At 41.7% G+C, this 25,179-nt stretch overlaps 1 protein-coding gene across 1 annotated transcript in view; it reads left to right on the top strand.

Annotated features, from left to right (window-relative positions):
* arhgap32b (Rho GTPase activating protein 32b) overlaps positions 1-25,179 on the top strand; it is a 104,522-nt gene that overhangs the window by 11,656 nt on the left and 67,687 nt on the right. Inside the window, exon 2 of the mRNA XM_071906168.2 lies at positions 15,402-15,522. Coding sequence (XP_071762269.2) covers positions 15,428-15,522 — 95 coding nt within the window. The 5' untranslated portion in view covers positions 15,402-15,427. The remainder of the gene's footprint in view (positions 1-15,401; positions 15,523-25,179) is intronic.

Raw genomic sequence — 25,179 nt, 5'->3', positions numbered from 1 at the left:
AGATATTCACTTCCATAACGTGTGACAGACTGCATTAAACGGGCATGCTGGTCAATGAAGCACATTTTGTCCTTCTTTCACTCTGTGTAGTCTATCATCACCTCACTATCTTTAGAGAACCATGAGTCATTTGTGCTGCAGGCCTCTAACTCAATATGTGTTATGATTGCCTGATCTAATTAATTTATTTGTCTTTTCTTGATGTGCTTGCTCAGACTTGTCCAATTGACCTCCTCTGTCTGCATTTTCATTTCCAATGCTAATGAATTATTTCAGGTTCCCTTGGCCAGTTTGCAGACTTTTACCATTCACGACCACATTGATGAAAAGAATTAATATTCCTGATCTGATTAACACTGCTCTCGGGTGCCTCTCTTTATCCTGTAACATTATTCCAGCAATGATCTATCTATTATAATGTCCACTCTTCACTCCATTTTAAAGGCTTTCAAACACTTAAGCCAGATATCGCCAAAACATCACTTGGCTAGCTCTATCCACTCACCAATTCAGGAATATTACCACCTTCAGTCTCCCTTTTTTATTCAGTTGGTGTGTTGTCAGACATTTCCCTCAAAGAAATGCAAGTCCAATGCAAGTTAGTTGCTTAAAGTAGTACTTTGAATACATAGTTTCTTCTGCAAAATCATCTGATAAGCTTTTTGTGGTTTGATAAATATTTGCAAGTTCTTGACAAGAAACAAGTCTGAGTATAATTTGTCTGTCAACAAAGACCCTACTTCTATACTGAACATAGAAATAGTTGAGAATTCCAAGCATGTCTGAATGCGCTTGTCCTTGGAGATATTGTATGTTCTGAGCTGCAAAAAGAAAAATAAACACTACTCTTGAGTTTGTCTGACACCTGCTAGTGTTGATAAAAGGATTTTGGTTTGCTTTTTAGATTTGGTGAGAGAGCAATTTAAGGAGAAAAATAGCTGATAATATTATGATTGATATTCACAGCTCTCAACATCCGTGACTAAGGATGGGAGCAATTAAATGTGTACACACCCGTGTAGGGAGACTTGCTAATCAACGATGAAAATGGAAATCGATTAAAAAGGTTCTCCAAAAGCATTGTATTGTTGGCTTCAGAAGTTGTGAATCTATACTATCACCTCTGATGATGCACTTTGCTAAAAAGCTGACATTCCATGTATCAGCAACATCGATCCCTGTTCCAAGTATTCTACCCTACCAAATGTTTTATCTTGGCAGTGTCTCTACGCAGTGCCCTTTTGTTGCAAAAGGGACATTCTTCCAGCCCACATAAGGAAGGCAGTTCAGGTCACCTAGGAAAAATGCCTTGGGCATCATTGTTGGTTATTGTTGTACAATAACTGTTACCTTCTTGAGCAACCTCACCAAGGCCATAACAGATTATCTGCTTTGTGCAAAAATAAAATTGGATGAAGCTGAGGTCCCTGTTATTGGCCCTGAAGACATCTCTAGACAACACAGAGCTTACATGCTGTTTCTCATCTACTATACTTAATGACTGGATGGGACACAGAAGCTCAGCTCATGTTTCACACTTGATACCCTGTAGAGCTGTTACGTTGTCTATAAAGTGTCCGGCTCTGATACCCAACTCCCTCCCTTGGCAGCCAAACTTTGTATTCAGCTTACGAAGGTGAATTGAGTTAGCAAGGTCACTTTCCTGACATCCAGTCTCCAGAGGCTGAAGAAAGGAGACTTTAGAGTAGGCATCGGATGACAAGCATAAGGAGGCAGATAAAAAAGCAGTGTTGAAAAAGAATTGTACAGGCTGTCTCACACATTGATTTTTGTCTCGAGTTTGTCCCGGGACAGCTAACTGCTGACTGGCTGACTCCACATAGGGCAATGATGGAGGTGGTGGACACGGAGGGACCTCAATATGGGACCGTAGCCTAATGACCAGATCTGGTATGCCTTTGGACAATCACTTTGGACTACGCTTCACTGGCTAGATGAGTAAACAGCTGAGAGAGCACTTGAAGTCATCTGAGAGAGTAAGGCATGAGAATTTGAATTGACCTACAGGCTTATGTCCAATGTTATCGACAGTATTGTTTGCTTTGCAATTTGCAGCATTTTGTTTCTTAATGCGAGATATGGTGCTCATCTTGAACTGCAGCTACATTGCAAAAGTACTCTTGTCACTTTCACATTTCCAATAGACACACAGCAGACTGCCGTGTCATGGCCTAATTCCCATTCAGCTCCAAATTACCCCATGAATATGCGCTACCCTCTGAATTAAGGTCAGTGCCTGTCAGTGCGGTCGACATCAAGCAGGTTTGGCCAATAAATGAGCAAATAAAAAGGAGGAAACCTGCAGTGAAGCGCTGCAGGTTTTCTCCTATTTTAGGCATTTAGGTGATGCTCTTATCCAGAGTGTCTTACCATAAGTACATCAATAGAATAAGCATCAATTCCTACATCACCAACAGTACAAGCAACCAATAATGAGTGTAGGGGTCAGAACCATTGTTCCCTAATATTCCTGTGAACATTAATTATGGAGGGATTACAGAAGTGTGAGGAAAAGCAACAAACTCAGATTGTTGAAGTGATCTATGGTGCAAGTTATTACGTTTTCAAAAATAATTTGAAAGATCACATATTTGCACGGAAGCTTTGGGCAAGAAAGGCACTACATTGCCTACTGTTCTAACAGAAACATTACATTACAGCTCTTGTGATTTAATCAGGCTAATTTTACAGCCTGTCTTTCTGCCTGCATATTTCACACTAGTCTCTAATTTTAAATTGCTGTTCAAGTAAAATGGAAAGTCACAACTCCTGCAGTCTCACTCTCTGTGTGCTGTTCTTTGAGTTAGCAGGAGGTCAGCAGGATGGTCTTTTGTCTAGCTTTTCATATTCATTTGTGTGTTCACATGGGAGGAGTTCTCTATCTCTACAAGGATGGGTTTTTTCAAAAGGTCTGAGCCGTGGGTGGCCAGCCTCGGCACTGGGAGAGATTAATAATGTAGAAAGAACTGTCAATGGATCTTGTCCTTCATGCCTCTTGATGACTTTAACCAGAAACTTGAACAAATTGAACTTATTATGCACAGAATCTGCCAGAAACTGTGCCAGAAACTGTTAAGTCTTGCACAAATTCATATCTTTCGAGAGTTACTGAGTTAGTAAGTAGATAATTTTTCCCTTTGATGTCATCTGAACAACACATATTCCAAAAATTGTAGTGTTGGATAGAGCACAGTAAAATCACAAAAAAAAAAAAAAGCATGTCTACTGCCTTACAGAGGAATACTGTTGGAGGATATCGTTTTCAAGTTTGTAAGTTTCTAAAGAAAAAAGAAAACAAAATATGAAAATGTATTTTTCGGTAGCATACCTAAACTTCCACTTTAAAGCTTGATGCCTGGATGCTTGTGCCAGGTATTAAAAATAAGTTCAACAGCTCGTGCCAACAGTCGTCACTGGTTACAAACATCAGCTCACAGCTCTGTCCTATTGTAATAATGAAGCAGGGATGGGCAACTGGCTCGGCTTCAATCCAGTTTCAAACTGACCCCTTATACCACCACCTCTGTGTAACTTTCAGGAACCCTGTGTCATTCTCACTTGTGCTCTTTCAGATAACTGATAATAGGCTGATCTGTGGCCCCTTTGCTGTCCAATAGCACCTGATGCCAGGCAGTGAAAGAATAAAACTATGAACACCCCTGATATTTGGCTCACCGCTGAGACACAAAATGTATTTCAGTATCTCGCACCATCAACGCACACACTGTTTGCCGTATCCTAGGGACATGAGAGTGAGAAGAGTGCATGCCTAGAAAATGCACACTTCAGAAAATATTCATCTCCCCTTATGAATATGGATGTCCTCTCCTTAACATGTAGCTTCATGGTGGCTGCTGGCCTACTTACTTTGCTTCACTTCCAGTCTCACTTTGTCTCACCAGTCTCACAAGTGTTGTGACTCATTAAAAAGGATGACATGGCTCGAGTCTCAAAGCAGAGGCATGCCTAAATTGGTGTCTTCCCAGAGTCACTGGCTGTGGAGAGGAGCGCTCGGTTTATCACGGAACAGGTGTCTTTTCCCCAGCTTGTTGAGCTGGCGTATAGCATTAGTGCTGCACTTCTGCTGACAGGGATTGGCTTCGGCGAGCTATCTTTCCCTCATTAATCAGAGCAAGAGGCAAGGTAATGAAGACAAGACATGCAGGGAAGCATCCAATCAGAGGACCATGGGTTTGTGCTAGCTTGTCTTTCTGTAGTTGTAAATGCTCTCAAAGATAATTGACAGGAGAGATGTCACACCGAGACACAGAATCAGTTGCAGCTGATCTCGCCAGCATTTTCAGCACAGCTTTCCAAGAGATTTATGTCTAAGGATCCCTGATAAATCACATATTGATTTGTATTTGTCACAGTGAGCCAATATGCTGTGCTGGGGACAAGGGGGCAGGGTGTTGCCCTATCCCAACCTCTCCTCTCCTCTCCCCTCTCTACACAGTGGCGTCACGCCTCTGCAAGACACTTTTCGTTCAGCCGGAGTCATTCCATGCAAAGTTGCCAAGCCATTGCACAGATGCACTGCAGAGGCCATAAAGAGAACGAATTTGAACCCCCGGCCTCAATGAAGTTACAGCTCCTCTGTCACTGTCTTATCTGCTTTGTTTTTGGACTACTAAGTGATTGTACTGTACGGCTGCTGCCAAATAGACATTGCAATTAAAATAATGGTTTCCAGTAAATCCGACGTGTGGATGTAGGATGATAAGTCTGGATGAATAATTAAAAATGCAGATAGAAAAACAGCTCTGGTATTTTTGCCCTTCCACTTGATTGAGCTTAAAACAATAAACTGGCGTTCTTAAAAACTGAGTCGTTTGTTAGCAAGCCGAAGCTTTGTTGGTACTAATTTTTGTAAAGCCCAATCGAACATGATGATTACAGATAAAGATAATGCACAAGGAAACGCTTCCCCCTCCCACTTTATGTGTTCAATGTGTTTCACTCTGGTTGTGCTAAATTTTGCAATTCATTACATTGTTTTTTTTTATAGTTGTTCAAACCATACAGTTGTCAAAACTACAAATTATGCCATTTGTGCAAATGGCAGCATATGGTTTTTATCAACACTTCTCATTGAGAATCTCACATTTAAGTGGATGATATTTTAGTGGACCTACAATGTGTTTTTAATGTTGCGATGACGTGGATCAGTTACAAGTTAGTTTTACCATGCAGGATCAGGTTGCGTTTACCTGGTGGCCAGGCCGGGACCGGGGCCATAAACCGTCCCAGGGATAAAATGCTTGCTGTATTTACATATTTCTGAAAAAATATATTTAAATCAAAAATCCCCTGTGAGGATTGGCCAGACTGGCCCAAAAGTGGAGCAGCACAGAGGAAATCCTCTCAGATCTACTGATGGACAGTCTGGCTATTTCTCCCATTTACTATGCGGCAGCCCTAAAGAGCTTCTAAATCACCTTCAAGGTCATTCAGTTTATGTGCACATGTATGTTTGTCACTACAAATACTTTTTCTGTCAATATATAGCACAAGATGGCTAAAATGTCAGCATTTAGGGGCATTTTGGCACATATCTGCATTTTATACCTGAAATAGTTTCCAGTGGATGCTCTCTAGCCAGTCATGTGTGTACACCCAGGCCATGACATAGCCACTGAATAATAGCTTAACTATTGGGTCGGTGCTGTTTTGAGGCTCCCACTGTGTATATATGTGTGTTGATCTGCGTACGTGTGCAGTGTGATAATATTGTGAATCAGTTTTGATAATTGATTTGAACTGCACACAAAAGTTGCTATTTTAATAAAATAAGTGCTGCTTGGTGGATCCTAGTGTATTCTGAATTCATCAGCAGACCTTAACCATTTGGAAAAAGCCTTAAGTCATGTTCTGTGAGGTGTTTATGTTTGCCAATAAACAAAGTAACATTAAACTGCCAGATTTGTCAATGGAATTTGATATTCTCCTCCGTACAAAGAGAAAGAGAGACCAGTATATATTGTGACAGGAGAAACCGGGACGAGCAGGTTGGGGCTAGTACACAGAAAATGTGGCTCAAAGAAATGTACTCTTGTACTCAAGAGGAAAGCATTGAAAAAAGTTTTTTAAAACCTGTATCTCATTCATAGTATCAGAACGGCATTGAAAAACTTCCATTGGCATCCATCCCCAGTCAATGATTCACACTTAGGCTTAGCATATCAGCAGACTCGTCTCGCCCATGTTCTGTCCGATCTAGGTTCTAACCAAACCTCAGATGAGGTCAACCTCTTTGGGGAGGACACCTAATTCCTTGATGTCATTTGACGTCACTGAAGGTCTCCAGCCAGTTAGCAATAATAGGTTCAGCTGTGTATGACAGTGGAGCAGACTTCATCGACAGACGGATCAAATTCCACACCAATGCAATGCATCCTGTTGTTGGTTTCATCATCCAAAATATTGTTTTCACATTTTGCTGGGTGCTTTGAGTTGGTGACACGTGCCTCATTGGTGAGATTCACTTATGAAATGGAAATATTTGCCCTGGTTTGGCTGCAAATATTCCATAATCACATTGGTTGATTTATTAGCTCTCTTTCAAATTTTACTGCAGCACCGGTATTATATCCCTTTTCAATCAGGCAAAATGTATCAACAGACAGCAAATTTAAATCAGGCTCCATTCCATACAGCAATGCTGAAGTGTCGATGGTAGAGTAGTTCTGCTCTATCTTGTTCTGGCAGCCTTGCATGTTTTGCTGCCTGTGAGATTAGCTTTCCTGATGCTAACCCAAATGTAGTCTAGTTCGTCAAATCCCCCGCTTGATCTCCTGAGACCCAACCACATGCCAGTGCATTAAACAGGCTTCTACGGCTAAGATCAGGGGCGAGTCCATCAGGGACGATGCCTGGGAGAAGGACCAACTGAAGGATCAGCCCGTCCTATCTCGGCTTTAAACCGCCTGTCAAAAATACTCATCTATTCACCGAATTCTAGTTTGGAAAATAGTATAGGCCTTTCCCTAGATTAAGGGAATGGACGAGTACACATATTAAGAAGTATTGTGATGTTTGAATAGTTGAGATAAATCCAGAGACACCAGCTATTCACTTTAAATAGCCAATTGCCAGAAGGTATCCCAACCTCTCACCCTGTAGAATATTGTATTGTGAATAATTTTTGGATGGGAGCGTCTTTAGTCAAGCCTCTGTGGGAGCCACACATAATTGACCAGACCCATTCCAGAGGGAGATATCCTGGGCTGCTTTTGTGATTTAGGATTTGCTCCAGCCTGATGTCAGCTTTGATGTTCATGCAGCTGAACTATATTCCTGTGGGTTATATTTGTAGAGTGCATTGTGGGTAGGGCTGATTCATTACCTAAAGTGGTTGATTTCTGTCCACACTTTGCATTGTCTTGATCAACTCCTGGTTTTCAAACCTTTCAAGGTGGGAGCACTGAGTCTACTACTTTTGACCACTTCAGTTGGCTGATGTTTCATTTGGAGCTAGAGTCTCCATCCGCCTTGGATATTCGCTACTACTCTGAAGGCTTGCATAAGTAATGAGCTGCTCAGATATTTGATCTGTTTTATCTAGTCTCAGATGTCTCTGATGCAAAAGGCAGATGTCGTCCCCAAGGCTCTTCAATGGTTTCTGCTCCTGGTTCCACTCCCCCAGATCAATGCGTCAAGAGCAGTGAATCCATCACTTTCTATACAAAGTGTTTCAATCACACGTGTGATTGTAAACTGGAGGGAACAGCCAGTTAATAGCATATGCATAATGATAGAGTTGGAAGACTATAGTTACACTGCCAGTGATATCATGTTCTCTGTTAGCTTTCTTACATTTATTACTCATTTTGGCTTTGTGAACTACTACATTTTTAAAGTTTTACATTTTGGATACTGATGCTCTTATCCAGAGCGACTTACCATTTAGAGGTAGAGGTTCAGTGTCTTGCTCAAGGACACTGACAGGACAGATTGCTTTTGCAGGGATCGAACTTGTGCCCTTTGAGTTGAGGACAGCTGACCTTTCAGGACAGTCTCTCTCTAATCAGTAGGCCACCCAGCTGCCCATTGCTGCACTGCTCGATGACGGCGCTTGAATAGAGAATAAAGACTAGATGCAGGACGGATAAGATGCCAGTGAGTGTAAGTTCATTAATTAGCTGGCTATTTACATAGATATTGGCCGCTGAAAAGCCACGTGAGTGTTGCCAACTGTCTTTGGCACTCCATTTTCAATTTGGAGTATGAGGACTCTACAACCTTTAGCAAACAAGGACATTTCTACACATGTTGTAGCCTGTGTATTGTCACTACAAATCTGCATACATTCACTGACACATAGCATATTTCTAAAGGATAACAGAAGGGTTCAAGCGGGATGCCAATGTGAAGAGGCTACATAGAATGGGGTTTGACTCAATTAGAGAAATGTGAGTGTAATTCCAGTCTCGTTAAATGACAAAGAGTGGGTATCATAATGTAAATGCCAGGTCTGACTCAGGCAGGATAGAGTTACAGTGAAGCGTGTGAGTGTGCAGGGACTATCAGATTAGGCACCAAGGACAATTCCAGGCTGCTTGAATAGATAATTCACTCAAAAATAAACGTGTTTCTGAAAATGCTGAACATGTTTTAACAAAAACTAGTTGACTCCTTTGGATCTATCCTCCATTTTAAAGCAAAATTAATTTAGCTTTGGTAGAACATAACATTTTCATTTTATAACACAAATGCCTAGATGTGACATATGAACAGTCAACCTCCAACATTTGCTGAATCCATCTTCACCACCTCTGTTGAGTTTGTTATCGAACTCTACTGATATCTGCACAATTGTCAAAACGTATGACAATGAAGAAGCAAAAACACAATGCCACAGTTTGTATTTTTGTCAGAAGTATGACAGATGATACTGTAAGATATGACAGAGTTGAAAGGTCTGACTAATTTCACTGATGTTAAAATGTCAGGTATGACAGCAATGGCTGTAAAGACTAGTCTGAAAATAGAAATATGTCAAAACGGACATAATTTAGTTATTTTTCATGCATTGTCTTCCAACTCAGTTGAAGTCTCAGTTAGCCTACCTTCCAACGAACATTGTGCTTTTAAAGAGTGAATCGCCTAGGAAAGAAAACTTCTGCTCCACTGCTGTCTGTGGGTTGAAACTTTCAAGCATATTGCACTTCTGGCCACACCCCAATCAGTGATGTCAAAGCCGCTATTTTGCCTTTGACAGCTGATGGATCAGGGACATGTTTAAACCTTGGACAACTTTCTACACTATGTGATTTAGTGTTGACTTACTCTTTAAAGACTAACTAAACACCAAACCCAAATCTATGTAAAGCCTGACATCTAATGGTAAAAAGCATGCTACTAAAATTGGTGGTGACATCACCTGGCACCAAAGATCAGCCAATAGCAGATGGCAATTTCTGTAGCATGCTTCTTACTTTTAAATGTCAGGCTTTACACTGATTTTGGTATGTTATTATGTTGTCCTTACCTTTCTGCATCTGAAATCTAATTTTCCCTGGAATTTATTAATCAAAGCTACACATTCTTATGACTTTGTACCCTTGAATTCTAATGACGAGGGCAAACATGTATCACAGCAATTCTGAAATATGGGCAAATTTGCAAGTTAGACTAAATTAACCTTGTACCAAAGACAGGAATCTTTGGTACAAGGTTGCCGAAAATACTGAGGTGTTGTTCAGTTTAGTTTAACTACTAATACTAATACTAACTACTACTACTAATTTTATTCCCCATAATTAACCATAAAACATGTATTTGTTCCTGCTCCTGATTATGAATACTCATGGCAATCAGTGTTGATGATTAAATGTTGATGTAAACATCTGAGGGTATGGAGTTGAAAGTGAAAATCTAAGAAACTTTGTGTATGCTCCTCCAACATACTTTTAGGTAGGGATGCGCCAAAATGAAGGTTCTTTGCTGATACTGATATGAAATAAAACATTTCGTCCGACATGGTTACCAAAACCATTGTTTTGGTTTATATAATTGCATAAATTAAACACATTTTTGCTACAGATTCTTATTATATAATGTTTAATGTGTGTATAAGGTGGGTGTCTGTAGCCAGGAGCTCATGAGTGTGACTTTCAATTACATTAGTCACACATCTACAAAATATTGTCTACTAGGGACTCAATGTGCTTAATAATCTACGAAACCCCACGTCCTCCACCACAGAAAACATTTGGTTATCCAAAGAGATGAATTCCATGGTTTTTTGAGTAATGTTTTTTGCTTTGACACTGTCACAGCCAAATGTCTTTGCATTTTCAAACAACTGCTGCCACAGATGGGAGCGGGACGTTTTTTCTTCTTGACGTTGTTTTGGTGAAGTCTGCAAGCTGATCGGGGTGTCGTGCTTTCGGGTGGTAAATTAAATTTGTAGTGGAGAAACTCCTTGGCGATATACCCCCTCTTGATATTTCAGCAGAACAAGCTTTACAAATTACTACTCTGCTGTCCGTATCAGAAACCGTGAAATAGCTCCACACTGCTGACATTTTTGGTAGGCAGTCACACACTGTGCCAACTCTTCTCCAAGGGAAGTTGCTGCTGTTTTTGGCTGCTCAAAAAGTTGCTTGAAGTCGCCAGATGACATCATATGCTCATTTGCATGTCAATATATTTTGTACAGTCCCCACTCTCAGCAGAGGGAGAGAGCTACACCATCTATGGGAAGTGCTGTGATCACCAGACATCTTTGTATTAGACAAGCAAGTAGCATTTGGTGCATCCCTGCTTTTAGACTGATGGATAAGATACTAGGGCTTAAGAAAGGTTAGCCCTTGTCACATGCCATCTGTTGTTTGGGTCTAGTGACATGTCTCAATCCCAAATTGCTTTTGCCTCAGTCATTAGGGACTTGGATGGAAGATCTTCAACTGAGAAAACATTTGACAGACTTTGTTACCCCCCAAAATCCCTTGCATACAATTAGATGCCTTGTTAGACAGAACTGCCCTTGCAGTTCTGTCTTTCATTTTCTCTTTTAATCTTAGCTAATATCTCCAACTGGAAGATCATCCAAGTGAACTTCACCTTCCCTAGTATTGATTTGATGTGAGTGACCAGTGTGCATTTGCATTGCTTGCTCGACTACTTCAGAGCTGCTCATTTTTCGAAGGAGTTTAGCCTGAGAATTAACCTTCTGAGAGTGAAAAGGCAGTAATTGCAGCAAGAATTGAGACCAAAGCTTAAAGGAATACACAGACTTTATAAACTCTGTTGTGCGTACTTTTATGTGACTTGAAGATTGGTAACAGTGTTATTCTTGGTAACAGTTTCATTTATCTTACTGGTTACCTGTTGTGGACAGTAAACCTTGTTTTATATAATCTAAAAGTGGTTTTGTTTGTACTGTAGTGCACCAAATAGCATACTGGACGCATGAAGGTGAAGCAGCTACTCAACATGTCATTATACAACATTAATTTGAAAAGCGTCATTACCAAAAAGTCTGTATTCCTTTAAGCTTTCGGCCCTAATTAATTCTACAGCTGCTGTGCCGCACACTATTTAGTGGGCCAGAGTATAAAGTTTCCTGACTCAGATCCTGGTAACCAATGATCTTTAATTCTGATTAGAGCAATTTCATCCTCACTAATGCCGCCGTCCTCATGAGAATGAAGGATGTTTATTGTGTATGTAGAGACTATTCAGTCTAGATTTTTAATCTCTTTGGAGCTGAGGCAGTGTCCTCTCCCAAGGTCGGCCATTTTATGGGTTTTCTGCTGCATCAGGTATTTGTGGGAAGCTCAGCCTGCTTTGCCCTGCCTGCCTGCCTGCCTGCCTGCCTGGCATACACAAACTCACTTCCTCTTTTAACTAACGCACACACTTTTTTCCCCCCTCGCACACATCATCACAAAAGAGACATGTATTTGCAAGCTCACGCATACACATGCAAGCGCGCACGCACACATTCACACACACACTTGTGTGGAACGGACTGAGCGCAAGTCATTGTTATGCGACAGGGAGTCGTTCCTGGATGATTTAAGAAGAGGGGTTTACAGTAGCCCGAGATGGAGAAGCCTAGGGCATGAGTTGAATTTCAACATTCAGCCTATGTGTTGCTCCTGCACCACATCTCACCCTGCCTTCATGTCCATGTCACACCATCACCTTCCTGCCGTATTACTCACTCACTCGTTCGAAGCAGTCGATATCATCATGCACTGTAGCTGTCTGGTCAATGCTCTGTTGGCTGAAATTGATGGGATCTTGCACAGAGCTGTTGAGCTGTGTACAGTTTCTATATAGAGTCAGTCAAAAGTTGTCAGTCAGGTAGTTTAGACTTCTGGATGTTCCTATGCCGTTACTCTAAGATATATATATGAACTATTGATACATCCGTGTCTTTTCCACTGCTTTACATAGTTTTACCTGCTTAAAAATGCGGTTGCAGTTTTTCGTTGGAGACTTGAATCAGTGTAGCAAATACATGGCTAACAATTTTACTATTGGGTAAAATTTTTGTCCCCCACAATGAAATTTAATTAAAACTGACATTGATTAGCCCAAAGGGGGCACAGCAGTGTTCGGTCATTCATGTGTCCGTGTGTCACGCATGATATCTCAGACACTTCTGATCGGATTTTGCTGTAAAACAAGGTGACGTGTTTGTTAGTGATTGGCCCAGAGGGGAACTGCATCACTCATGATTCATGTTTACTGTTGCCTTGTTATTTTTAGAACAATGAACACTGAATCACTACAAATGAAAAAAGTCTTAAAGACATACATTGAATTTCAGCAAGAAAAAGCAGTGTCTGAGTTTGAGACTAGACAAATTCTATTAATAATGTCTGTTATTATACCTCTTATATCTATTATTATATCCTTGAGTTATATACTGTATTGTGATGTATTTTTGATTGAATTGTACACCACTGAGAACACCGGGGATTATGTCTCCCTCTGACTCAGAACCAGCTGCTTTTCCTGTGGCCTGTGAGGATCCTCTCCTCCCACGCTTTCTCCTCCTGCCACCCCCCACCTCCCCCGCCACCTATCCCCCCCCCCCCCCCCCCCCCCCCCCCCACCCCTACATTTCTTGTCCTGGCATCGGCCTCCTGGGATTACAGCGCATAGCCATTGACTGTCACAGAAAACGGGCTGTATGGGCTTTTCTTTCATCCCCTGTTTTTATTGGGTCATTCCTGTTGTGTCCCTGTCATCTATTTTGGTCTGTTGACAACGCCACATTTGGATTTCATTGGGAGGTTGTCATGTGGTGGGTCGTATTATGGCAATAATACCCGAGAGGGTGCTCTTTACTGTGATTATGGGTAAAGCGATGATGCAGTAGGTGCGAGGCATAGCTGAGTACTGTTGACAGCCCCAAAGTAGCCATAATCACAGTAAAGAACTTACTCAAGGGTATTATGGGTTTTATACAACGGATACCAACGCATGTGTACTGTCAAAAAAGTAAGATTGTTTTGTATGTACTATAGCTATACATTTCTGATGCAATTGTTTGAACATTAAATTAGCTCTAAATTAATGCTCTTGCAAGGACATGGTAGTTAAGACATCTAGGAGATAGACATCACACTGTCTGCTTTATTGTCTTTGTAACTCCACAGGTTGGCGACAAAGCATTACATAAGCAGCAACACAAAACTATCAATACACTCTTGGTACCAAAGTTTTCTGAAACTTGATACAAAATTACATGGTGATGGCATTACATTTTGCCACTTCACACAGTTATGCCAATTTTGATTAAGATTAGTAACAGACATACTTTATGAACTTTTTGGGGAGATAGTTTGTTTTGGGGACAGTGAAATGGTTAATGTGCTTGCAAGCTATCGTAAACAGACTGTCAGATCGTATTAGTTAATTGCAGAGCATTGGTAACGTCAGGGACATAAGGTTCACTAGCATAACATTAATTTGCTGACTCATAGCTATTCTGGGACCATAAAACCTTTTGGTTGTCAGCACATTTTAAGGTTTGTTGTATTTGCTGGAATATTATAGTGACTTTTCCATTGCATGAGAATTTCATGTTAATTATAGAATGGGATTGGTTGTGTTCCATTTATTAGGGAAATAGAGATATTGATGCAAAAAATGGAATGCCAAAGCTGGGAAACACTTTTTATTTTTCTTCTATGGCATTTGGCAGTAGTAAGTAAGTGGGATAAGACCCTTCAGGGTTTATGTTTGAATTGATGCTGCAGCAGACGAGATTACCAGGTGGGTCACTCAGTGACTGAAAGTCAGTCAAATCTGAGCTGTAAATTGTCCAGTTTTTACATAATCTTCGGTCTGGGGCAGGATGTCATCATGCCTTGGCACAAACTAAAAGCTCTGCTCTCATTGCAAGCCATCCTGTTCCAACAAAGCATTAGCCATCAGTTTACTCAACTTATTTTTACATGTTGTTTGCTTTATTTATATGTTAACTGTCAGCAGAGGGTAAACGGATTAGCACCACATTGTGTTAGCTCGGTTGACCTTTTATTATTTTTGACCGCCTTTTTATGGTTCTTGCCTTGCTTTCTTACTTCTTACATTGCTTTCATTGCTTTTGCAGTTGATTGTTTTTTTACTGCTTTGTAAAGCACTCTGTAAGTGTTTTGAAAAGTGCTACATTCATAACTAGTAGTAGTAGTAGTAGTAGTAGTAGTAGTATTATTATAGTTTGTTAATTTTGCACCCAATTCAAACAAGGTTGCATGAATTGGAGCTAGTTTTAATGCTGTCGGCAACTCTGTGACTGTCTGAATGCAATTCTGTGTTGTAGATAAGTTGTCTGATTATAAATAACAAAACAAATCAACATTTTAATTTGTCGATTGGCCAGAAGAAATTGTTTGACCATCGAAATTCTGGGTTGAGGATAATACCCTAGTGATAGATACTCCAGTGAGTACCATCACCACAGGCTGCCAGGACTGCCAATGTTGGTGGTTGACAGTTGATTCACACTGGAATGTGTGTGCCAGAAGCTCCATGTGTTAACACCAAAGTGAAATTCTGCTGCAAAAAGTTCCATCATTCAGGACTTATTTGATCTATGGGCTACAAGCACACAATTAATGATTTTCACTCTCTCTCTCCCTTCTCTTCTTATTTTCTCTCATCCCATTCCCATGTCAATCTTCCCTCTCAACCTTCCTTTCTTCCCTCTCCCCTCTTTTTCACAGTCCCGTCTCCTCTCTCATTATTCCTCACGTACTTCTCTCTTTCTGCTTTTTTTCCCCCGTCATCCTCCCTCTCTCTACTACATGTGATTTCTCTTATCTCATTCGGCTTTCTCCCTCCCGCTCTACCTCTTCACATCCTCTCCCCCCTCCCTCCCTCCCTCCCTCCCTCCCTCCCTGCCTCTCTGGAAGGCTGCTCATTGCAGTGAGTCAGTATCATGGAGGCAGGCAGCGGGGCTGCCGCAGCGGTGGGGAGTGCAGCACTAGGACTGCTGGGAGCCACAGCCACGTCCAGCCATGACATCTTGGACAGGTAAGAGACGGGACCAGGCTGGCCCACAGCCTCAGGAACAGACTGCCCCATACATTTTACATCAGAGTGAAGAGGGGAGGAAGAGTGTGTTTGTGGAGTGAGAGAGGGACCACACCTTAGGTTTTGGTTTAGTGAGCGTGTTGGTTTGTTTATGGTCAGAGTAGGGGCATGTTGTGTGTGTGTGTGTGCACGTGCATGTGTGTGCACATACAGGAAGCATATCGTCTTACACTGTGTGCATGTGTGTGTGTCTTTTCCTGTGTCATTGGGCACACTTGCTGTATGTACAGCAAACGTGCTCAGCTTTTGACAGTCAGGGAAGTGCTAGCTGGTTTGTGTTTGTGGCTGCGCTAGTTTGTATGAGCGTACACGTGTGTGTGTGTGCTGGAGTTTATGTGTGTTTGTGTGTGTGTTGATGGTGGTAGGGGGGGTGTTACTTGGCTTCCTCTATGCCTCAAGGAGAAATGACACCAGGGTATGCGCAGGCTGGGGAGGAGGGGGGAGGGATCGGTAGACGTGCCTGAGCGCTGTAGCTGAGCCGAGAGGGTGAGCTTGCACAATCACCTCCTCCACCACCCCCCACCCCCCACCCCACTCTGAGCCATAGCAACTCTGCAACAGCCATCAGTAACCGTCAGCGCTGGAAACCCTCATTCAGATTTCCCTTATTGACGGAGCGAGTCACTCCCAGCTCCAGCAACCATTGCCTCCACTGAGGGGGCAAGTATATCAGCTTTCTGCGAGTTACGTCATCGCTACAGCTGGACACCCACACCCACATGCCTGTGCACTGTCAACACACACACACACACACACCCTCTAGCATTTGTACACACAAAAGCACATATGGGCTTGCGTCCAACATATACACACGAATGCATGCGCAGACAAACCGACTACATCTCAGGGATGTTTTAGCACAAATGCATTCTCATCACCTCTAGTTGTCACACTCGCATGCGGTGTGCGCACACACACAACAAACCCCCATTTATCTTAGTTGTTAGGGGGTTTTCATCATGTTTTTCTGTGCAGGTGGAGCCATGCTGAGCCTTCTTCCAGCACCGAGCAGATACTACTGAGATATCCGTCATCCCCTGTATATTTTCATTGTTGCATTTCATGCAATTGAGGTGTCACTGATCTCCCATACATTGCCTTGGCATCTCCTTTTGACAGACACACAACCAGAGATGAAAATTAAGGTTGTTGTATTGACTAATTTGGCTGTAATTTCCATACCATTTCCTTTAGTCCCTATTCAAATTCTGATGGGCGAGGATAAATTTGCGCCAGCCTGGTCTGAAATATACTGCCTGTGGGCTAGTAAAATTTACATCCGCATGCACAACTGTCCCCTTGCCATCCGACCAACTAGCCAATGGCTGCTCACTTGCTTTGACTGTGTGACACGCCCCTTCTTTTCTCCCCTAGCTTATTGGCAGGGCAGCCTAACTTGGGTTTATTCCCACTGCTGGATTAGATGTGTGTGTGTGTGTGGACCTCCACTTGTGTGCATCTGTCCATGTTTTTGCACACATGTGTGTTGGGAATTGGCCCATTTTTTTTGGGGTGGATTACAGTTACGGCTATTCAACCCCCTCCCCACCCACCCCCACTCCCCTTCTCAGTCCTGAACTGGGTCTAAATCCTGCACCGGGGTTACCATGGCAGCAGCAGCTTAGCATACATTAGACACTGGCCCAACATTACAACTGTGTGAGAGAGAGTGAGTGAGTGAAAAGAAAGAGAAAATAAGAGTGAAAGGGGGAAGAGCAATGGAGAGTGATAAAGAGGAGAGGAGCGAGGGAAAGGCGTGGGGAAGAAGGGAAAGGGAAGGACATTTTTGTTTCCTCCTGCTCAGTAAATGACAGTTTCAATCTAATAGTTCTCGATGAAAATAGTCCATTTCTATTGTCCTGTGTGTGTGTGTGTGTGTGTGTGTGTGTGTGTGTGTGTGTGTGTGTGTGCGCGTGTGTGTGTGTGCGCGTGTGCTATGTCTGCTGTCCATTGCAGCAGATTATTCCTTTTATCAGTGACGACAGGGAGGAAGTTTGGGCCGGGGCTGGTGCATTCTAAAAGTTGTATGGTGATGTCTGGTGGAGAGGGGTGGATCAAAGGATCAACGGGCAGAGCGGGGAACGGGGAAGGCGGATTGGGGACACAAGGCCCCCAGGAGGTGACACAGAGAAAGAGAATAAAGAGTTGTAAAATTGTATACTGTTTCACATTCCATAATCCAGTCAGACAGACCAGCCCACAAGGCCCGTACCAGCCACCGAGCTGCTCTTCAACCTATAACTAATAGATCACATAGCTGCGACTTTAGCGTACGCATAGGCTGGTAGGGGCGTAGCATTCCATTTGTGTAGGCAGCTACACAGACTAGGCGGTTATTTTTAAGGCTAGTCATTTATTGTTGGCAGTATTTAAATTGACAGTAAGGGGAGTTATGGTCAATTTTGTAGGATTAGAGTTAGTTCTAGTGTAGAGTCTTAGGACAACATGCTGAATTATTTGCATATTGTTGCCTTCCTTCCGTTTGTTTGTTTGTTCATTTGTCCATATGTCATACAATATCTCAGGCATTGTGGATTGGATTTTGAAGGAAATGATGCATGTCACTACTGCGTTCCGGCATTTTCAAAACTACACTGATTGGCCCAAGGAGGGAGCTACAATTACAGGTCCAAATAAGGTGACATTTGAGACTGAATCATTCTCTGAAGACTACATGTTTACTGTTGCCTTGTTGATAGAGGCAATAGATGGTAGAGCAAGACAGTAGTCAAGTCATGATGCATTAGGTTGGGTTGCACCAACAAGGATAAACTTTTAAACTGGATTAAATCATGGTTTATCAATAACTTCTGTTGCATCAAACTTTAAACCTAATTTAAGAAACCTTTTAGTTTAATCTTTTAAATCTCAGTTCAGCTTTTACTTTAAACCTAGATTAACTTTAACCCTGTTGCTCTAAAACTTTGAATTCCAATTTAACCTTGGATCAGGGGTTAACTTTGAGGTGGGTGGAGTAAAATGAGAGTGTTCCTCAAAGTAAGATAAGGGGCAGACTCCAACATTTTCATTTTCTTCCAACAGGCTTTAAATTGGGATTGTCTCCCCACTCCTCCACTCCTGCTGATCCATTAAAGGCTTCTGCCTGTTGAAGCCATGAATAGTCTTTTTTCTTGATGGTGGTGTTGTCTGTTTTATTGTCTACAAAACTGGACCGAAATGCTTCATTAACACGACCACAGATTTGACACAAGATTTGTGTCAAAAGAGAAATTTGAGCTTCTCTGCCAGGCCATGACAACTTTTGTCAAAGCTGATGTTGGCATGCTAGCCAAATTAAGCTAACACAGTGGAGTGGGGCAACAATATAATGTTTGTTAGAAAATCAAACGGTAACAAAAACAAATTTTAATTCAAATTTAAAACCACATGAATAGCCCTTGGGGTTAATTTATGTTTTAAATCAAACGGTAACAAATGTTGGTGCAACCCACCCTAGAAGGCATGAATTTAATTTTCAGAATCATGACAACATTGAGAGCGTACCTGCAGGCTGGAATACACACTTGCAAAGGTCTTTAACAAAATGTCACACACCAGCTATTCAGATTGCGGTAGGTGTGATAGGTTTTGTCCTTTTTGTGGTCTACAATCATGACTACAGGCAGGAGAGTTGTTTGGTGTCTCTGGGATTCACATGCATGACTGAGTATCCATGTAACAGTGAAAACCAACATGCTATTTACAAATGATGTTACCAAAAGGGAGCATATATAGAATGGATACAATGACTAGCACTCAACCCTGGGTGACTCCATACTTGACTTGTCAGTGCTATGAGTGATCATGAACACGCTGAACAAACTGTTATCTACTGGACACAAATGAACTAAGTCTGGCATAGCTTGTCCAATGGGATGCCAACATGATTGTATAGTTTATTCAGGAAAATTTCTTGGTAGACAGAATCAAAAGTGATACTAACTTCTAAGAAGACCGAAACAAATGATGTCATTTGGTGGGGTTATTTGAGTGTGGAGGCACAGTACTTCTTAGATTTTGTGTTGTTACTATGTGTGCAACAGCTTTTGCTAATACTTTGTAAGGGTTAGAAAATTACCAGTGTCACTGTCAGGACTTTCAAAAGAGGTTAAACCAGAACATCCTTGACTATATTGTGTAGTATAACCAGTAGGTAATAACCGTTCACTGTGTTTATTTGGAAAGTCCAATGCTGATACTCAACTTCCTATCAAGTGACTATCATGTGTCACTAAAAAGTCTGCTGAGTTTCAGGTGATACACATAACAGTGTGAAAAGTAGTCTATAGATATTCAATGTCTGGGCTGGGGTTAATGTTAGAAATAGTGTGAGGTTACGGTTGGGGTTAGGTTTAAAAAGAGGGTTGGGTTTAGGGTCAGGCTTAGGTTAGGGTTACATAGTTTGTGGAGATGCATCACATAGGGAAGTGGCTCTTTCTTGAACATCTGCTTTTTGTCACATTTACTTTTTCTCACTTTTTGTGAGTGGTAGTTAGTTGACCTCATCCAAACTGGGGAATTCATATTTTTACCAATATTTCACTCCAGAGAATGAAGTGCATTATTCATGGTAATCCCAAGATCCTGCATTGAGCTGATAATTTAAATGTAGGACTATGCCTATCTAAAAGAACACTTTCTTCTCATACATGAAAAGTAAAAACAGTAGCCTAGTCGTCAGCTCTTTCTAGCTTTAGCCTGCCTGCTGCTTATAAAGATTAAAGATGAGGATTGGCCTCCAAAGCTTAAATTCTACAAACTGTATTTCTTCACCATTTGGTTCACAGCCTTCCCTCTTCAGCCCTTCCCTTTGTGTTTCTTATGCAATCTTGTACCTTTCCAGAGACGGGCATCATTCCACTTCACTTTTCTGCCTGCAGCTAAACGGATTAAGAAGGCTATTTTAATTTTCACTTAACAAATAAAATCGCTCATCATTGGTCTGGGTGGCTGTAGGTGTGCTTCTGGGCAACATCCAGCCGCATCCATTTGAAGCAGTAGTGTTTGTCCTGTATACTGCTGCAACATCACTGACACAGCAGCTAGCAATGAGTTAGTATATATCAGTCAACTGACTGAAGTACAGCACAACAGCATTATGACTACAATATTGTCCACATATGAAAATCTAAATATATCATCAGAAAACTGGCAAGTTGGTAAAGTAGTTCCTTAGTTACCATATGGAGCCTGGAAAAGAGCTGCCTGAAAACCCAGACTGAGTTCCTCATATAATGTAGTTTGCTAAGCAGCTTATTTAGTTTGTGAACTTCCTATCTTTTCGAGAGGGAGCAGAAATTGTTATTTATTAATTCAAGCTAGTAGCATGAAATATGCCATTTAGACATCAAGGATGCAGAACAACATGTTAAAACAGAGCTCATCATGAAGAGCATGGCAGCCGCAAAGTTAATATTTGTATGCAGCCCATCAATCAATATTCCCCAGCAGCATCAGCTACAGTGTATCAGCTTGTGCAAGAGAGAATAATTAGGTCGCAGGTGTACAGACCTCACATGCGTTGCTTCTCTAGCAATTGATGCTAGAGAATAGGCATGCTGCTAGTAATGAACAGTTGCTGATACAGCTGTCCATAAGATCCATGCCTGATTTCAGCTTAGGGGAAAGTAACCAAATGGTGACCATGGAAATGGTCACTTGTTTCTGCAGATTAGTATTTATGGTGACAACAAGGTACATTTCAGTTTAGCACGACCAGCTGAGCTGTAGTACTTATTTGCAGCATGGCAGAAGCACCACGATTTGCCCAATCAGGTTTTACCCCTTGTAGCCAGAATTACCCCTTGTAGAATGATAATTAATCATTAATCCATTTACTGGTGTAGATATCTGGATAGCAGGACTTAAAAGAAATAAGATTGGATAGACAACTGCCTGTTGGTTTCGGTCTGCTATGCCCAATGCAGGACACAGAAACAGTCTCAGTGAGACAGAAGGACCTAAACTGCTGGCCGACTGGAGAGTTATCCAGTTAATGGATGAAATCCAGAACATGCATAAGGTTGAAATCCCGTGCATTGCCTACTAATACCCTCCTCTCTGTCTCTCCTTCTCTCTCTCTTTTGTTACTGATTTCTTGCTTTCCGAGGCTTTTTCAAGTGCAGTGGAAATGAACCGAGTGCAGCGTCCACAATACATTTTGCTGTTGATTATTTACTCAGCACAGGCCACATTAATCTTCATAACTCATTACATGCGTCCCAAGAAGTGCTGTGATGAGTCATGTTTTATTTACCCTCAGTCTTTTAACCTCTTCTCTCTCTTCTTTTAAGACTTGTGTGTTTTTCTCTCCAGCGTTTTAAGTGAAAGATGCTTAACTAGGTTTTACACTATGGGTGAAAACGGATATTGCCGCGCTGCAGTGAGAATGTCTGTGGGAGATCCCTGCTGTGTGTGACCTCTTTCTATTGCTTTGCTGATGTTTTCTGCAGAGCAGCACAACTATTCCCTGCCATCAATCAAATGTATATACATACATACAACTGCAAGTTATCTGTAGCAACCCTGAAGTATGAATTTCACATTCAAAAATTCTGCCATCACAGATGCAGCCAATATCTTAAAATAGATTTCACATATCATTCTTTTGATATTGTATAGCTTAGCCTAGATTTGCTGCTATTCATGTACTAGTGTCTCCCAAAGCAAGAAAAAAACAGCTAAGACTTAGTGATGTCATTAAACAGCACTTTTTGGAGCTGCTCCATTAATGATGAAAAGCGGATTGGATATTTTTCTGGGGATCTGAATACATTTTTCTAGCTTAAAAATTTTATCACGGACAAAATAAAGCCTTTATCTGTGTAAAAGCCCAGACAGATATTTTGTGAGGCCACAATGTCAGACTCTCATGACATGTCAATGGAGCAGAATCCAGCAGTCTCTTGACGATTCATGTTCACAATTATTGATTTAACTATCCAAAATCAACATAGATGAATAGATATGTGAATTCTGTAGTATGTTTGGAGTATGTCTGGAGTATGTTTAGTAGGAGTAGTTTAAAAATTAATATGTTAATCTTACAGCCACAAATTGGGTAATTAGTATTTTTTCAACATCCTCAAAGCTGGAAATGAGAGAACAAAGATATTTGTCTGTTATGCCATAGCCTGAAGCTGCTCATCATACTGTCCTAAAAAAATTTTTTTTTAGATAATTTTACCGCTTGTAGTTCCAAACCAGAAAAAAGGCTACACTCTTCTTTCATGGGAAACAGTTATGGCTGACAGAAGTTTCAGACAACTAATTCATAGACAGAATTTCAATCAATAGTTCATTCCCCATAGATGGTTTGTTGGCTACAAAGAACAATTTTAACTAAACCAAAATCCCAGTAAATCCACTCGGAGCTGAATATGAGGCACTCCACTCCACTCAGGCTGTAGTCGCCCCTCATCGGATGTCTCCTTCATCATACCAGTGCCATGATATTCTCTGGTGGGTATCATTGGCAGTTCTAAAAGTGGCATGTATCCATGTGTGTTAGTCGAGGACAGAAAACATGCTATGCACTTGAAAGAGCCCCTCTTTTAAGCACGGATCATAACCACCCAAACTGGCAGCCCTGCTTGCCTTCCTCCGGCTGGATTTATTCATTTATTGCTGGCTAAAATGTTAAATTGATTCATGCTGTTTATTAGGCCCAAATTGACTAATTGTCAATTACAATTACTAGCTACTCTTGTAATGTGGAGCATGTACTCACACTCTGACATTTTTGAAAAAAAAAAAGTCATGTCCATTCTTGCTGCCTACTCTTTCTTTGGCTGTAGCTATCAGACCTGTGGTCTGTCACACACACATACACACACACACACACACACACACACACACACACACACACACACTCTATGAAAGACAAAACCTGCATAATGTTAGCAAGACGGTAGGCAGTTGGCTAGACAGCCTGCACCAAAAGTGTATGTCTATATCTGTACATTAGCCAACTAAATAATTGGTCTGACAAATGAGCAAAATCCTAAACTGTTTCAATAATAAGCTTCTACTGTGTGATGATAAAGGACTTTAAATTTATGCAGTATACTGCAAGTGACAATAACTTCATACTGACATGTTGCCAACTTGCCATAAAAGAATACTAGCCATAGAGTAGAGTGGGTTGATAGAATTCTGCTTCATTCCCGTTCTTTGGTCTGTTGTGATGAACCAGTCCACCGTCTGGAGATCAATCCAGTAAGAATCTGGATTGATTGTTCAGAAGAACTCTGCTTCCCTTTGAACAAATAAGTAATTGGATTGCAAACTGTACTGTAAATGCTGTGTTGTGCCATTTCCTTGGTAAAGTTGGAAAGGGCTTGAGATGCTGCTGGTGACACTAATGTCTTTGAGAACAGAAAATGGGTTCTGTGATACCGGTACTTTCCTGTTGTAGCTTTCAATCCAGCCTGACAATGTGCATCTCCACCATACTTAAATCTGGTGCTCTATGTGAGGGGAAGAGCCCTAAGCCGGCAATGGCTAATGTGTTGAAATGTCAGTGTATAAAACCTACATAGTTTCTGTCTCAGGTAGAACATCTGTTGAGTCAGGCCTTCATTGGCTGGCTAGCCAGCCTAGTATTAGAGACGTGAGAGAGTGGCTGAGCTAAAGAGCCTAGAGGAGGATGAAAGCAGAAAGAGATTCATGGCTTTCACTTACAGAGCAAAGTAAAGCCGCTGTTGCTTTTATGCACAGAAATGGAGTGATAGGAAGGGTAAGAGATTGTTTCCACAGTGTCATCTGGAGCTGCTCTTTTTCAGTGACGATGTTGGAAATCTGTGGAAATTGGCAAGATTGAAGCATTCATGCAAATGGAGGGTTCTCTCTCTTGCATCTCACAGGGTGGGAGAGGGAAGCTAAAGTAAAAGACACAGCGGGCTGGGAACACGAGCCTTGAAGCTGAGGAAGTCCGCCTTCCTTCAATCAGATTTTCCTCTTATGTGGTGGTAGAAGAGGGGAGGGGGGGATGAAAAGCAGGCAAGAGCTCTTTTCAACACAGAAGGTTTTCGGGCTGTGGTGTAACTAGAGTGGCTGGAGCAGGTGCTGGAAGCAGCGGTTCTTTTCTCCTTGCATGCCTCTTCACCAAAGAATGCTGGGAATGCTGGGAGTGCACAGCACTACTGAGCCGAGGAGGTGGACTTGGTGAGCGAAATGTAGTGATGAAGCTTGGCCTTCTTCTTCAGCTTCTGAAAGCGCTTGGCTGCTCCAGTAACGCTCAAGCCCTCCCTGGTAAGTGGTACTTGAAGCATATCATTAAGGTCATCTTTGCTAAGGGACGTCCTGCCAAGCCAATGGGGACAGTTGAGCTGAGAGCTGAGCCCAGAAATTCTGGAGGCCTCCTCAGTCCCTTCTCAAGGTATAGGCTTCCCTGTCACTTATCATAATACATGACAGGGACATACCGAGAAATCCAGATTGCTGAAGACCACCACTGCCTCATGCTGTGGGGTAAACGACTAACAAAATCTGTTAAAGGAAGAAGCCTCAGTGATGTAGAGCGCACAGTTTCAAAGGCAAGTGGACATTGATAGAGGGCATAGCTCTTGTGCTGTTCTTGGGTTTTAGCCAGAAATG

Source organism: Centroberyx gerrardi, chromosome 11 (genome assembly GCF_048128805.1).
Source record: "Centroberyx gerrardi isolate f3 chromosome 11, fCenGer3.hap1.cur.20231027, whole genome shotgun sequence".
Lineage (NCBI taxonomy): Eukaryota > Metazoa > Chordata > Actinopteri > Beryciformes > Berycidae > Centroberyx > Centroberyx gerrardi.
The sequence above is the reverse complement of the archived record's forward strand: the minus strand, read 5'-3'. Positions and strand labels throughout refer to the sequence as shown.